General features: G+C 39.9%; 1 protein-coding gene across 2 annotated transcripts in view; it reads left to right on the top strand.

Moving 5' to 3' along the window:
- Positions 1–15105, top strand: part of Tox (thymocyte selection associated high mobility group box) — a 302052-nt gene that overhangs the window by 148835 nt on the left and 138112 nt on the right. For both annotated transcript variants that reach the window (XM_052176040.1, XM_052176041.1), the window contains one exon: positions 14157–14399. In XM_052176040.1, coding sequence (XP_052032000.1) covers positions 14157–14399 — 243 coding nt within the window. The remainder of the gene's footprint in view (positions 1–14156; positions 14400–15105) is intronic.

Genomic DNA, 15105 nt, shown 5'->3' with positions numbered 1-15105 from the left:
TCTCCATTCTTCTCAGTGTGTGTTCCATGTTCTCTCGGCCTCCTTCCAAGCTCTCATCTGCATCAAAATTCTCTCTTCTATCTTCTACTGAAGTTTCCAGGTCTCAAGCAAGTGGTAGATGCAGCACTTCAGATGGCTGTCCTCAGAGGTCCAAACGTCACCCTCATCTTCTTCTGTACAGTGGCCCTGTTTGGAAGGGATGGCCCCTTTGGGAAGTTGGGCAGAGTGGGAAATCCTTAGGCCACAGGGACACACTGTTACTGTGGATTGTACCATGACCCCTTTCTCTCTCTTGATTCCAATTACCGTCCAGCAGGCCCACCAGCAACCTAAAGCAAAGGGGCTGAAACTTTACTTGTAAAACTCTGGACCAAAACAAACCTTCCCTTTGTAAGGTAATTGCCTCCGATACTGCTTTATTCAAGAAGCTAACCAATAACAATAAAGTGCAGCAGTGCTATGTTTTCCACCAGTCTTAAGAAGCACTGACTCAAACTTTTTACAGTTCACTTAAAATACAAATAAAAATTCAAGTTCGTCCATACATGTGGGTAAACTCTTCTATGAGTTTCAACATTGCTTTCTGACTCATCTTGGGACTTGAACCTAGTAGCAGTGCAGACTTTAGCTCACCAGTTCATCAACTTGTGATGCATGCCCTCTGGCTTTCTTCTTCTCCTTTTTATTACTTTGTCTCTTTTTTCATGCTTTTGAAAAATCATTCCATTTGTTTATATCTCAAATGATATCTCACTTCCCAGTTACTCCTCCACAAACCCCCCTCCCACATCCAACATCCTTCTCCCTCCCCTTTGCCTCCATAAGGGTGTTCCCCTACCCACTCATCCTCTCCTGTTCCACTGTTCCAGCATCTCCTTAATTGGGGCATCAAACCTCCACAGAACCAAGGCCCTTCCCTCCCACTGCTGTCAGGCAAGGCCATTCCAACAACTGACCAATGCAAATGTGGATGCTTGGAGCCAACCATCAGACTGAGTTCAGGGATCCCGTGAGGGGAGCTGACCCTCTGGCTTCCTTACACATCAAACTTATTTTCTAGAAGTGGTAAAATCGTTACCTGATCCTCAGGCACAGTCCTATGGGGATGCCTTCATTACTCAAGCTGTACTTAATCGAACATAGTCTTCACTCCAATTTTGATCTTTCTTCACTCAATAAAACCATTTTCTCCTGGTCACCATCCCTCAAGAGTTCACCCTGCATGCTCACTTCTGCTACCTGTCTGCTCCTCATTGTAATGGAGAGGTGGTCGTCAAGGTTTTGCAGTGTCATACGGAGGGGTGGACTTGCTACTCCATGCGCCTGAGCCCTTCCCTGTGGCTGTGCACCCTTAAAGGTAGGACTTGCTGCTCTTCTTTCTCTCCAGGCATAGAAACATGTTTGAATCATCAAGTATGCAGAGCCATTTATTGTAAGATAAGTAGATGAATAAACTTATTTTGTGTGGTTTTGTCACCTCAGTACTTTGACACTTCCATTCCTAAGGATTCTCAATGTTGCCTTGCTGAAATGTAGTGTGCCTCGGGTTCCTTGGTTTATTGTGATATTGTCTGGGTGATAAGCCAAGACACATTTAATCTGAGGTGCCAGTGTCTCCTCCTCCTGGGAGAGTCATTTCAAGAACAGGACATGCAGCGTTAATATGGTAATAAGCTAAATAATAACTGGAATTATCATCACAGCAACTTGCTGCTGTTTGTGGTAAGCAATCCAAAGGCAGTGGGGCTATTTGGCTCTCCACGTTCAGTTTTGCACCAATATTTTCCTCAACCTATTCTAAGAATTATATTCTAAAATTTGCAAGCATTGCAATGACTCTCTATTTTTGTAATTATATGTTTTTCTAATGAGAACACGCTGTAGATCAGAGTGTAAATGAGGTGTGGTAAAAAAGAGCCTGGAAGGGGTTGTGTTTTTAAGAGTAGTTTTAAATTTAAAAAACAAAACCTCTTTATCTTGGGCCAGAAAATATCCATGATCATGGCCTAAGTTTCTACCGTGGATTAGGCCGATTGCCCTTAGACTGGCTCCTTTGGACATTTTTCAGGAGTAAAGTCAACCTGACTTTTTGTCCATTAGCCCAATAAAATGATGAAACTGCATGTAGCAAGTAATCTAGTTAGCCCAACAGAGTCTGGTGTCTTAACAAGCACAGACTAGTTACTCAAACCAGTCTTCAGAATAACATTCAAATGATTACTGTGCGATCCCAGAGGTATTCATTACAGACAAAATTGCTCCTGTTGCCTCGCATACAAGCTGAGTTTTCAATGGGAAATGAAAGGATGCCTGGAGAACTAGGCCACCTAATTAAGTTAAACTACTCTAGCATTTGGCTTGACGTCTTCATTACTCAAAATTTAAAAGATGCTTCCCCTGAACACACAAGTTACTATTGTTTATGTTGTTTTCTTCCTAAATTGGTTTTTTACATGGAAGTCTGTTTTTCTGCATTATATCTTGAAATAGCTCACATATTTCTTCCACTTTATGAAAATGTCTTAATGGCTGTATGGATACTGAAGACAGGCTCCATCCAAATAGATATCTTTGAGCTCCTGCTCATTAAGCACCCATCAGTCTCCTCGCATATTTTATGGATCATTTATGTACCAGTATGGTTAAACTTAAATTTATTATTATTATTATTAATTGTTATTATTACACTTTATTATTATTTTGTGGGCTGTTAACTCTGTTAATTACAAACGACTGTCTATGTGTGAAATACAAATTTCTTAAAAAATGTAGATAGACCATAAAATGGAGACTGAAATCCATTTGTCTCAGAGAAGTGTGTGTTTCATCCCTGCCAGCAGAGCTATTTCAGGAACATTTTAAAACATAAACACACGTGAAGCTCACCATTCCTGATTGCCAGTTTCTACTCATTGACACTAATGAGGCTGCTGACAGGTTAAATGTTGTGTATCATATACATTTCCAAGCGGTGGGATTTGTGAATATAAAGACTCATTTTTAACTTTCAGAAAATGAATGTTTGTTGCTGGGCCTGCTTGAGCATTTCATTAGAGTTGTCTAATAGTGTGTTTTTTTAGACATTGGGGAATGCATCTCAGTGATAAAAATTACAAAAGCACGTGAATGGAGCATCATCTGTGGTAGAAGCAGATTCTGGAAAAGCCACACTCTGTTTAGAGCTTGGTTTCTTCAGTGGGAAGACCTCTGGAGACTGCAGGCTGTTCGGGCAGTGGGGAGACATGTGCAGGGAGAGCACAGCTGACCACCACCCATAGCATGGGAAGCATTTTTCAACCAATTTTTTGCCATTTTTACAATTATATTTTGGATTTCTTTTTCGTTAACACATGGAAGAGTATGACCTTTGGGAATGCAATGTGTCTTTGTAAAGCTCTATATTTTGGGTCACTCATAATAAACCTGTTACCAGGGAATGCCTAAAAACTTAGTGGCATTTCAGTCTCAGAACACTACTGTGCTGAGTCATGATGTGTGTGTACCAACTGTGTTACCAAGGCAATTAAATTTTGTTCTACACAATCACTAAAATCTTAATATGTCATAAATGACTGTGCTGCTCATTTTTAACACAAGAACACTGCCTTGGCCCGAGGACTTTTTTTCCACTCACCCCCATCACTCTACCACTTTCTGTTGTCCCCTCATCTGCCACCTCAAACACTTTTCAGAAGTGTCAAGTTTCCTTGAGTAGTTCTGTCCTTGGGTTTGGAAACAGAACCAGCTAGAGGTCCCAGAAACTCCAAGGTTTCAGTTTAATTTTTATTTATTTCTGTATTTTTCTATGCTTCATCTGACCTACATTATTTAATAGTCTATATATTGAATATACTTGGTGGCACTAGTTGGAGTATGTTGTCCGTGCTGTCCTTCCTGTCCATCGGTTCTGGCGTTTGATCCTGTCAGCTGGAAAGTTAAACAAGTGACCAGGTGACTTGGCCTGTGACTCAGATGGTTCACCACATATCTCTGAGGGTCAGAGTTTGCGACCAACCCTGAAGGCCTCTCTAGACTCAGCTGAAAACAGCTTTTCAAGAGCTGAGCCTACTGTGAGTTCTCACATCCAGAAATCATAAAGCAGAAAGGTTCTGGAGGCCATGCGGGTGAGGGGCTGGCACTTCCATGTAGCAGTCACCTTTTGGGAACGCAAGAGGAACTCCTCCATACTGAAAAGGGAGTCTGATAAACAAGGCCTTAGCAGCTTCCCAGTTTCCTCTGTCCTGTAAGGCCAGCTTGGTGTGTGAGTTTACATTGGCCCCTCTGTGAAGAGGCAGTCCCAGGGTTGACCATCGTACGCAGTTGCTATCTTCATTCACCAGCCATTTATTTCTTATGCTCTGAAGCTGATGATGAACTTCACCAGGACATCCATGCTTGCTGGAAGTTTCTGTCAGTGTGTCCTTTACTCCCGTCAAGCATGAATTAGAGGCTTAAGAATGAAAGGGACTGCCAGCTGTCACTCTCTGTGGGTGAACTGAAGAAAACCTTGACCAGCAATGCCTTCAATCCTTCCTACCACTCAAGGATGCTGAGAAAGTTTGAGTGACATGGGAAACACTGAAAAGTAAACTTCATAGTGAACTCCTTGGGCTTGGGAAGATCTAAAGCCCACATGAGCCTACCTCTTTGTTGGATGAGGCTTAATTTTAATTTAAAAACTTAGTTATGTGTCAGTATCCTGACCTCAGTCCTTGCCTGGATTAAAAGAGGTGTACGGTGTGACATGTATGGGAATGCTTTGAGAAATAATAGGTTGAACCAAAAAAGCCATAGAGAGTTTTTCAGCTATAAAATCAGCAAATGCATGTTTGTTTGCATATATTTTATGTATTTTTATGAGGTGGCTGTTTGCAACCTGGATAAGGTTATCAGTGGTGGTGAGTTCTTCTTCCTCTTCACTAGACATGCAGTGTCTGGGCAATTGCAGCTATGCACTGTAGATGAGACCCGAGCTCAGACATGCTGAAGGATTTGATTATTTTAGACATATTTAGGAACAGAAGAAATCCAAAGTTTTTTTTTTAATTTATTAAGTTGACAAAACACATTAGGTTTCGACACACTATTTTAAACATGAAATTTTCTTGGCATTCTGTGATTCCATTTGAGGATAAACATAGAATTCTAGAATATTCTCCTAAGGAAATAAACGGATATGATTCATCACAGTGACTCATAACAGGAAAACTGGAAACAGTTTAAATATGCAAAATGTAAACTTGAAATAAATTAGACAACAATGAAATAATATACATATATTTAAACAATGGTCTAGATAGTATTCATTAGTATTGGTCATTATATGTGAAAAGGTTAAATTATACAGAGTTGAATAAATATAGTTTGGGGGTTTTGCTCTGCTGCTGCTGCTGCTGCTGGGCTAGGGTAGCACCTAGAGCCTGGACAATCTTTCATTTTCCTTATTGCACCATGACAACCTCTTCATGGATGGGCTGATCATTTTCATCCCTGTTGTACAGACTTGAGATCTGAGGTGTAAAGAAAGAAAATATTAGTTGTTATTAAGAGGTGATCTGATATTTGTGCCTGATGTTCCTGTCTCCTAAATCAGACACCGGTGATAGGATATTCCTTACTAGAAATGAAAACAAAGGATCGAAATGAAGTGTCAAGTATGCAGTAAAAAGGCTCTAGGGGGAAAAAACACATTTCAGGATGGTTTTCCTTTTTCAAAACTTGATTTACTTGGGTTATTTATAAAATAATACATTTGGTAAAACAAGATATCCAGTCATAAAAACTTTTTAAAAATTTGAAAAAGTTTAGGTTACATTTCCACTAAGATTATATATTGAAAATTGAAAATTAAATGCTTCAATTAGCCCAGTAAACAGCAAACATGGAATGGTGGCCTGTCACTGGAAATCAGGAATGACCCCGACTGGGGTCTTAGAGGTAATGCCTCAGCTTCTGCCTGCTTTCTTCACTACCCACATGGTGGGAGAAACACAATGTTGTGAGGAAATCAGTTAGTTCTTGTTTTTGTTTCCCCTTATTCATGACAACTAGACTCCATGCTTGAATTTAAAATATGTGAGGACACTCATACAGAATTCTAAGCCACACTGAGGGGAAATAATCTTCTTCCTCATTCTGAGGTCATTAATAGACAATGGCAAAAGAAGCCCTTTGCTGCTGGCGACAGACATGAGAGACAGGAAACCATGTCCCATGCACATCTGGTATAAGCACTGACCTCATGACGCCAAAAATGCTTGAAGCTCCCGCTATTAGCCCTGACCGCTCAGCTCCTCCAGTCCTAGCTCCCTGATTCTCTAGGTATGCACAAGGTGATCCCACTTTCTAGTTTCATGCAAGTTTTACTTTGATCTTCTATTGAAATGCTAGTAAAGGCCAGACCTGAGCCCGTACCCGAGTTTGATTTGATTGGTGAGACTGGTCTTGCCCATGAAGGCCTTGCTTTGAGTCTTGTTTCTGCTGCCTGGTCAAGCACGGGTTTATATCATGGTCCTCTTTTGTCACATCTGAACAAGAATATCTGATCTTCAGGATGGGAAATCTGTGTAATCTGCTGATAGTACCACTTCGACATCCAGCTCCACATAATTTCCCTTTCTGGATGACCTAGTTTGATATTTCAAGTACATGGCCTTTACAGGGGAGTTGGATTTCTTTTTGTATCTTCCAATTTGTTCCTTCCTACAAACCATTTTCGAATTTTTTGTAGCTCAAGTGACTGTTTGCAGAATGTCTTAAACATAGTAGACATTCAACGTTTCTATACTAAATGAGCATGAACTGTCTGTTTTTTAACAACGTTCTAAAAATTAATGACCACAATAATATAAATGCTATGCTTCCTGCCCCAAAATTTTATTTTGATAACTATTGGTTGAAAAATTAGTACATTGTGTGTTTTTAAATGAAGATGATTTATTGCTATTGTCTAGCATGTGAAGAAAGACAAAAAAATTGTTTTCAGGATCGTTGGCCTGAGCACGTCAATGGCACTGTTGGACAATTCTTGCTGAGTGTTAAAATGATTTATGTAACAGACCAAAGCTTTCCACAGTAATACATTATAGTCTCAAGCTATCAACCCTTGTTCATGCAGAGACAAAAGAATCAGAAAAAAATCTGACTCTGAAGGTCTTCTCAAAAGAAATTAGAGATTGAATTGATGCTATTCAAAGCCTTTGGGAAAAATCACTTCTGCAATGCAATGTAGACACTCAACAAAGTGTACGGAGAATGCTTAAAGGATTTGGGTTTTTTTTTTTTTTGGTAGTTATTGTTTACATTTTTTCCTGTAAATTTTTCAGCTCATTTTGATTCCCATTGAGTTATTTGCTCAGTAATAGAAGATAAAACATGTTTAAACATTGGCATATTTCTGTCCTTCACTTTCAGGAACTATGTGACAGATTAAAAATTAAGGAATTCTGTATATGGCAGTAGTATTTATTTATCTTTCAAATAAAGACCTATATGAGAACCATATTTTACAGCACTATAACTATAGCCATATTTTTAGTGTTTGCATGATTGCTTGAGTCCATCACATAATTTAAAGATGTGTACAAGACGCTATCTTTTGAATTCTTCTGAGTTATGGGACTTCTTGTCACAAAAGATTGAATGCTGTGCATAATGATTGCAATATGTGGTAGGGACCCACAAAATATAGTGTCCCTCTGGTAGAGGATTAGATTTTGAAAAGAGAAGAAAAGACAAAAGCTGGGAGAAACTTTTTTTTTTCTGGTCGGCATGGATTATTTTGATGATATGAAAACCTGAATTCTCTGCAGTCAAAAAAAAAAAAAGAAAGAAAGAAAGAAAAGTCAGTGTAATTAACATTCCATTTGCAGATACAATAATGTGGACTGGGAATACAAAATAAAGACCAGACCGTGGCAAAGGAAATGGAGCTGCAGACAGAGAAAATAACATAAACAGGATACAGGGCCATGGAATAAGTAAGGCGAGGGGTTCAAGAAGCGATTACCTATGCAATTAAACAGGAAGTGAGTACCTATGCACTCAAACAGTCAGGAGAATGAGACCTTCCAGAAATTAGGTGAGAACTCTCTTTTCCTGTAACACTGAAATGGGAGCTGGAGAAGGCTGCACGTGTGGGGCGGACGTCGGCTTTACTCAAATGGCTGAGAAGGCCTGCAAGCAGACCAATCCCCTGGAGTTTTCCTAACCCTACTCTCTTTAGTTATAGTCTTAGAATGAAACCATTTCCTTATCCAATTTGCCGCTTTGCCAAAGTTTTTCCTGGGAAGCTCCCCAATCCCTGACCTGCCCCAAATCCAAGACAGGCTGGCCATAATGCTAGCAGTGTATTGTTTGTGAAAAATTAGCATGATCATTTTGACTCACAGATTCCTTCATCTTTTGACTTGGATGGGAACTCTGCAGTCCCAGGCTGCATGGCTGCAAGACTGCAAGACTGCATGGCTGCAAGGCTCCTTAAGGAGCCAAGTGTCGGCCTTTACTCAGTAAGTCAATCCCAGCATTCAGTATCCTTTGTACGCTCTCTGTTCCCTATTATTTTATTCTTTGATTTAAAGCATGCAATTTAGGGACTGAATAGATGGTCCAGTCAGCAAAGTGCTGGCTTCATGATGCCTTAAAACCAGTGCCCAACCAACCAAAGTCCAGATGCAGTTACCTATGTCTGTATTCCTAGAGCTGTATTCCTAGAGCTGTATTCCTATTCACTGAAACTCGCTGGCTGTACAGGCAGCTCAATAGGTAAGTTCTGAGCTTAGTGAGAGACCTTGTTTCAAAAAATAAGGCAGAGAAGCTAGAGAGGTGGCTCAGCAGTTACGAGCACAGGCTGCTCTGCCAGAGGACCCAGGATCAGTTCCTAACACCCATGTGACAGCTAACAATCTTCTCTAACTCCTGTTCCAAGGGTATCTGATGCCCTCTTCTGGCCTGCTCTAGCAATGTTGGCACATATTGCACAAACATGCATGCAAGCAAAACCCATACACATAAACTAAAAATAATAAATGTCTGTTATTACAGCAGAGAAGGACTGAGGGAAACACCCAGCATTGATCTCTGACCTCTATACATATCCTCTGGCCTATATCATACACACACATATACCACCAGTGAGCACACACACAAGCATTCATGCACACATGCCAGTACACAGATATGAAAAGGAAGACATTCAACCTAATTCCATTCAACTAAGTGTGAAACTTAGCTGTTTGTGGAATAATTAAGTACATTGTGTATAACTACATTTTTTTCACTATCAGGTCTTACCTATGATAGAAAATCCTATACAATCTCATTTTATTGAACATGTAGTCCCTCATGAACTGTCTTAAAGTGCTTATTCTTAGACAGGACTCATTCTAAGACACATACAAATCCATCTAACAACAACACTTTATCAGGTACATTTTATCTGGAGAACGTATATTATTGGATTTTTAATGTATGTTGTAAATGCTCTTAAGAACTCTATAAATTGAGTTTTAAAATAGGTTCAAGAGCAGAAGAAAACTTGCATCCAAAACCAAACTCCTACCTGCTCTTGGGACCCTAGATGAGTCTTGTCTGTTGGACTGAGCAGCTGCCAGTCTTTCCAACATGCTGTGGATGCTTTCATTAGTCACTGAAGGACTCACTAGCATGCTTGTAACCAGTCCACTTCTCACCAGAGAACCTTTTAAGTGAAACTGTGCAAATTCCACTTTTTTTCAGGATTTACAAAAATGAGTTGTAGTAGTCATGGCCTCTTATTTACAACTATAAACGTACTCTCTTGAGGGAGGTAATATTTGTAAATTGCTATTGTAAAGCTTCAGGCAGTCCCCCTGCAGCCTGAGTAGTTGGTCTGTTTTTCAGAATTAACCCAACCTCAAGCCAGTACACCTGGTCCTACCCCACACTTGATGGTGCTTGGTTTCCTCAGGACACAGTGAGGCCCAGCACTGCATCGCCATGAGAGTTCCCCATGTATATATACAATGAAAAGCCTGCTACTCAGGGGCGATTTGAATTCTTCTGGGGGACTGGATCCATGTATACGTATGTAGCTCAGCTGTGGCTTAGATTAGTTTGTGTGCCCATTTCCAGCTTACATTTTATTGAAGTAAATTTCAGCAGTTAAAAGTGCAGGAAAGCATTTTGCCCCGCTGTCCCCTAAAGCATCCTCTTCTATTCGTAGAGACAGTTACTAGCGACTTCCACATTTGCTGGGGACACGGGAGGCCAATGGTTTAGATTCTGGCCCCGGGAAGAGACTGTAGATGAGGATCAAGATGAAAGTATCACCTTGAAACTCTGTGCCTATCCTGCACCGCACTCTGTAGCGGGCCCCAGCCCAAGGGAGCCTTCTAGAACACGGGATTAACTTTTTTTTTTTTGCAATCTCTAATTCAATTCTTAAAAAGTGCTGCTCTTGCCTTATAGGAATATGGAGACCCTTAAAAAAGGATCACATGCATAATCTTTGTTCCTGGGAGAGTTTGAGAATAGTTGAATGTTTAAAATACAGGCCACAATGAAGCGAGAAAATAAGTAGGAACCAAAGGTGCCTATCAATGAGCAAGTGCCGCATCTGGTCCTGTATCCACAGGAGGACTTTACCTTCGTCTTCTCAGGCCAATCTTTCTGGAGTGTTCTGTTGCTTTGATCAGACTCTACTCCTTTCCCCAGACCCTATCTGAGGATAGGGCATTAGGGGCTTCATGAGACATGGGGGATTAGCTGCCAACAGCTCGGAGAGCCAGAGGATCATAAATTCTGCATTATACATCATTTGTGTAATTATGGAAAGGCTAGGAAACCATGCCATGGCCAGGTGAGCAGTCACAGGACAATTAAGACTCCTCTGCCCAGCCTCCTGGGTCTGTTGTACCCACCACTCTCCTTACAGGACACCTTAGCTGTTTGGCACTCTGTGGTGTAACTTGTACCTTCTGTGTTAGGATCGGGTAATGGTAGTTCGGAGAATATAATTATTTGAGCCTTTGCAATAACTGCAATATATTCTCAAACTTTATGCTTTTAAAGACTCAGTTTATCATATAGGAAGGAAGGAGGGAGGGAAGGAATGGAAGAGTGAACGAATTTGGCAATCCTCTCTTAATTGTCCAACAAATATTTAAGGACAATTCTAGAAAGCATTTTCATGTGGAATGAGAAGTATTAAACCACACCCTGTTGTGCTAGATGCCCTCAAACTGAAAGTGGATGTAATATAAACTGCACTTATTAAACACGTCATAAGTAAGGTCTTGAAAGTCAGGTTATACCTGCCATGTCCTATGGAAGCCACTGTTGGATATTAATTCATTTCCACACTTTAGAAAAGCTAGGAATTAGTCAACTTTTTCAACATTCCTGGACATTTTGACATTTAAACAATTACCATGGTACTTTTATGGGGCATCAATTACTCTCTAATAGGCTCATAGCAAATAACCACATCATGACTTCTAATGTAAGGAACAGAAACTGCTAAGTAACCTTACGTTGTTAAAATTCTTGACCCATATAACTGTGCATTACCAGCTAAGTTGTAGAGTCTGTGGTTTTGGCATATAATTGTATGGATTAAATAACCTTAATGTGTAATTATGTGAAAATAAACCATGTAGCTTAGCTAAATTGCAGTGCAATTGTTATCACCCAATGTAAAGTGATACCAATTAAACCTTCCTTTAAAATACCACAAAGTAAGACTTAACTACCGAAGAAACTCTAGAATGTAAAGTCCTGGTCCACCAGGGTGAAATATCACTTAGTATTTTCAGAGGGTTAATGGCATTTCTGAAATTAAAACCATCTTTCTCCTTTACCTCTGTATTAGTTATGATTATTGAGGAACGTTTCAAACAGGCACTGATTGATGTCTTAAAAGCACTGTAGAGTGGGGTGACCTGGAAGAGGGCAGTGAGTGGGATATGAAGCACATAAGTAGAAAATGAATAAATAGCTAAATAAAAACAATAATTTACCAATAAAATAAACTAAAATCACAATTGACAGTGGTTGCAGAAAGACAGATTGTGAATTCTTGTGCTTATGTGAACTAAATATTTAATCAATGGGTAGACATTGTGACAGAATTTAGCACAAGGGAAAATCTGCTGTTGATGGCGATGATTCTTAAACTATGAAGTTTTGTGAAGCAAAGACATTTTGTATCATTTGGCCTGATAAAAACGATGGCAACTAGCCACGGAGCTCCATCCGGTACACTAGTCTCACATCCACAAGGCACTGGGTTTGATCACAACAAATAAAAAGAGAAAGAAGGGATTCTGTCGTCTTCTATTCATCCCCTATACATGGACTGTCAACCACTAAGAAACTTCTGCATTCCAGTTTTCTAATTAGCAAAAGGGGGAAAACAGAGAAAGCAGTTATAAGGTTTGAATAACGACAAGATAGTAAACAGGCTGTCACATTACTCATCTGAAATAGGAGTGGCCAAGCACACTTTGCTTTCTTCTTCTCCATCAGGCCCTTTGTATCTCATATTGAATTCACTTACAAGGAACTTCAAGCTGGGGTCTCTACACCCAGGGTAATCAAACATAATTCTGACACAGGGCACTGACATGTTTTTCTGCCAAAAAATTTACACTATTAATAAAATACTTTGGTGAAGGATAACTAAACTTTCAGAGAGGTTGGCCTTTTTTTAACAGAAGGCTGTATATAGTTAAGAAAAACTTAACTGAGGAGAAGGCAGTCCTTCCTTCATAGACTTCAGATGATACCTACACATTCTTCTCTGGGACGACCTCCAGACTCCAGATGTTCCAAGCAGCACTCCATTTAATTGTGCCTTCTGACGGCACCTAAACAAATATATCAGAACTCATTCAACATTTAGCAAGTGCAAGTTGAAGATTTTCTTTCTGTTAGACAAATAGACGCCATCTGGAAAAAATAACCCCAGGCATTTGGGCAGGGAGGCATAGAGCTTATTGGCTGAACACTCAATGAACAGTGAACACTACTTTCTTTGGCTCCTACACTTTGCCTGCTCGCTTGTTTCAAATTCTGCACACTGTAACCAGCACTGTACAGTTAGACAAGAGAATCTTTGTTACCCATGCACACAAACATTAAAGGCCCCTGGAATTTGAAAGATTGACTTGTAGGAATAATTTGGGCCAAAATGTTTCTTTTTACATCATGACACCTGTTTAACAAAATAAGTTCTTTCTGACCCTGCACATTGATTGCTACAATGTTTATTCAGCTCTTTCCAACATTTTCAACTTTTCCCACATTCCCTTCTTAAGCAGGCTTGTCTTAATATAATCTTGCTTTTCTTCCTTTCTTCCTATTTTCCTGCTAGTTTATAAAAGAAACGCCTCTGATATATTAATGCCATTTATTTTACTCATTAACTTTTGTTTCACAATGAGTACTATATAATATTAATATTGTTTGTGTCTTGCACCATGGAAGGGACTGAATTTAAACAGTTGCAATGTTATCAGCCTGTGGGGGAAATTCAAATAAATATTTACAGAAGTCAGGAAAGCAATCTTCACTTTTATTTTGATGATAAAATGTTAATGGTAAAATTAGCATCGAATGGCATTTTAAAATTCCCCAAACTTTCAGCAAGCACACCCTTAGGCACTTACTTCTTAACTTACTTCTTAAGTAATAACTTTTTTTTTAATTACAAGCAGATAGGTTTTTCAAACTGAAAAGCAACTGCCCCAGACTTCTGGAATTCATTTTTACTGCATCCCATAATCTTAGCAGTAGGGAGTCCTATAAAACATGTTTGATCAAAGAATTTTACAAATTGTCTTCCTTCCCTACAATTCTCATTGGGAAAAAAAAAGTATTCAGCTAGATGAATGCTCTAGAAAATGTTAATGGGATCTTTGAAATCTGTTTGAGTTCAACTTCCTAGGAAAACAGCCACAAAGCAGAGTCAGGTTTTATACCCAAAGCAGATATCTCACAAGCATTTTTTTCCAAACATAAAAGAAACAAAGCATGGGGGTGATCTCAATGTTTGAATGTCCTAGCCAAATCTGTGATGCTGCTGGTAGACATTTCCATCATCGGGGACGCTGTGTCCCTGGGTTTGAATGACAAACAAGTGAGTGCTAATGACCATCTGTGTCACTCTGTCTTTTCAGTCCTACCCTGGCCCAAGTCTGGAAAGTGAAGACTTTAACATCCCACCCATCACACCTCCCTCCCTCCCTGACCACACTCTGGTGCACCTGAATGACGTGGAGTCCGGTTACCACTCTCTGTGTCACCCCATGAACCACAATGGCCTGCTCCCGTTCCATCCACAAAACATGGATCTGCCAGAGATCACCGTGTCCAACATGCTGGGCCAGGATGGCACGCTGCTCTCCAATTCCATCTCTGTGGTAAGGATTGGCATGTCTGATTGTGGCGGGCATGAAAGTCGCAGGAAAAACAAGGGTCAGCCCCATTCAATGATCTGTAAATTGTGTGAATGGCCTTCTAAACCCAGAGAGAAGTTTTAGCTATAGCAATGGCTTTGTAAATATTGTCAATTCCTTATGTCATTTTTAATTTCGTATTTAAATCAGTGAATTACTTGTGTGTTCACTTGTGGTTGTCAGAGTACTATATCCGGTTCATAACACTGTTAGGAAAGAAGAGCTTGCCAGATTTCAGGTAAAAGGTAGCCATGAATAGTACTATTTCTAGCGATGTCTTGGGTTGCTAGCCAAAATGCCTGCATTTTCTTGGGAGTGCCTGCTCTTAGCCTCAATGTTGTCGTTTGCTCCCTGAAATCCTACAGACTTACTTTATGGGGTTTTTTGTTTAGTTGTTTGGCTTACTTTTCCCTCTTCTGTTTTGGAAATAGGGAGTGATATGATTAAATCTGTGGATTTTTTACAAGCAAGTACTGCAATAGAGAAAGTGGATGCTGTGGTGAAATTAGTCATCCCTGTGGGAATCTTTCTGGATGGAGTCTAAGAACCACAGTTTCCTAGACTCTAATGTCATAATACAAGTTTCATAAAGGTGGAAGTACCAACAGCTATCTTTTGTCTACCAACTGAAACAAAAACCTTTTTAGTTACTTTTCCATATCACGTGGTA

Source organism: Apodemus sylvaticus, chromosome 3 (genome assembly GCF_947179515.1).
Source record: "Apodemus sylvaticus chromosome 3, mApoSyl1.1, whole genome shotgun sequence".
Classification (NCBI taxonomy): Eukaryota; Metazoa; Chordata; class Mammalia; order Rodentia; family Muridae; genus Apodemus; species Apodemus sylvaticus.
This window is presented reverse-complemented; position numbering and strand designations above follow the sequence as displayed.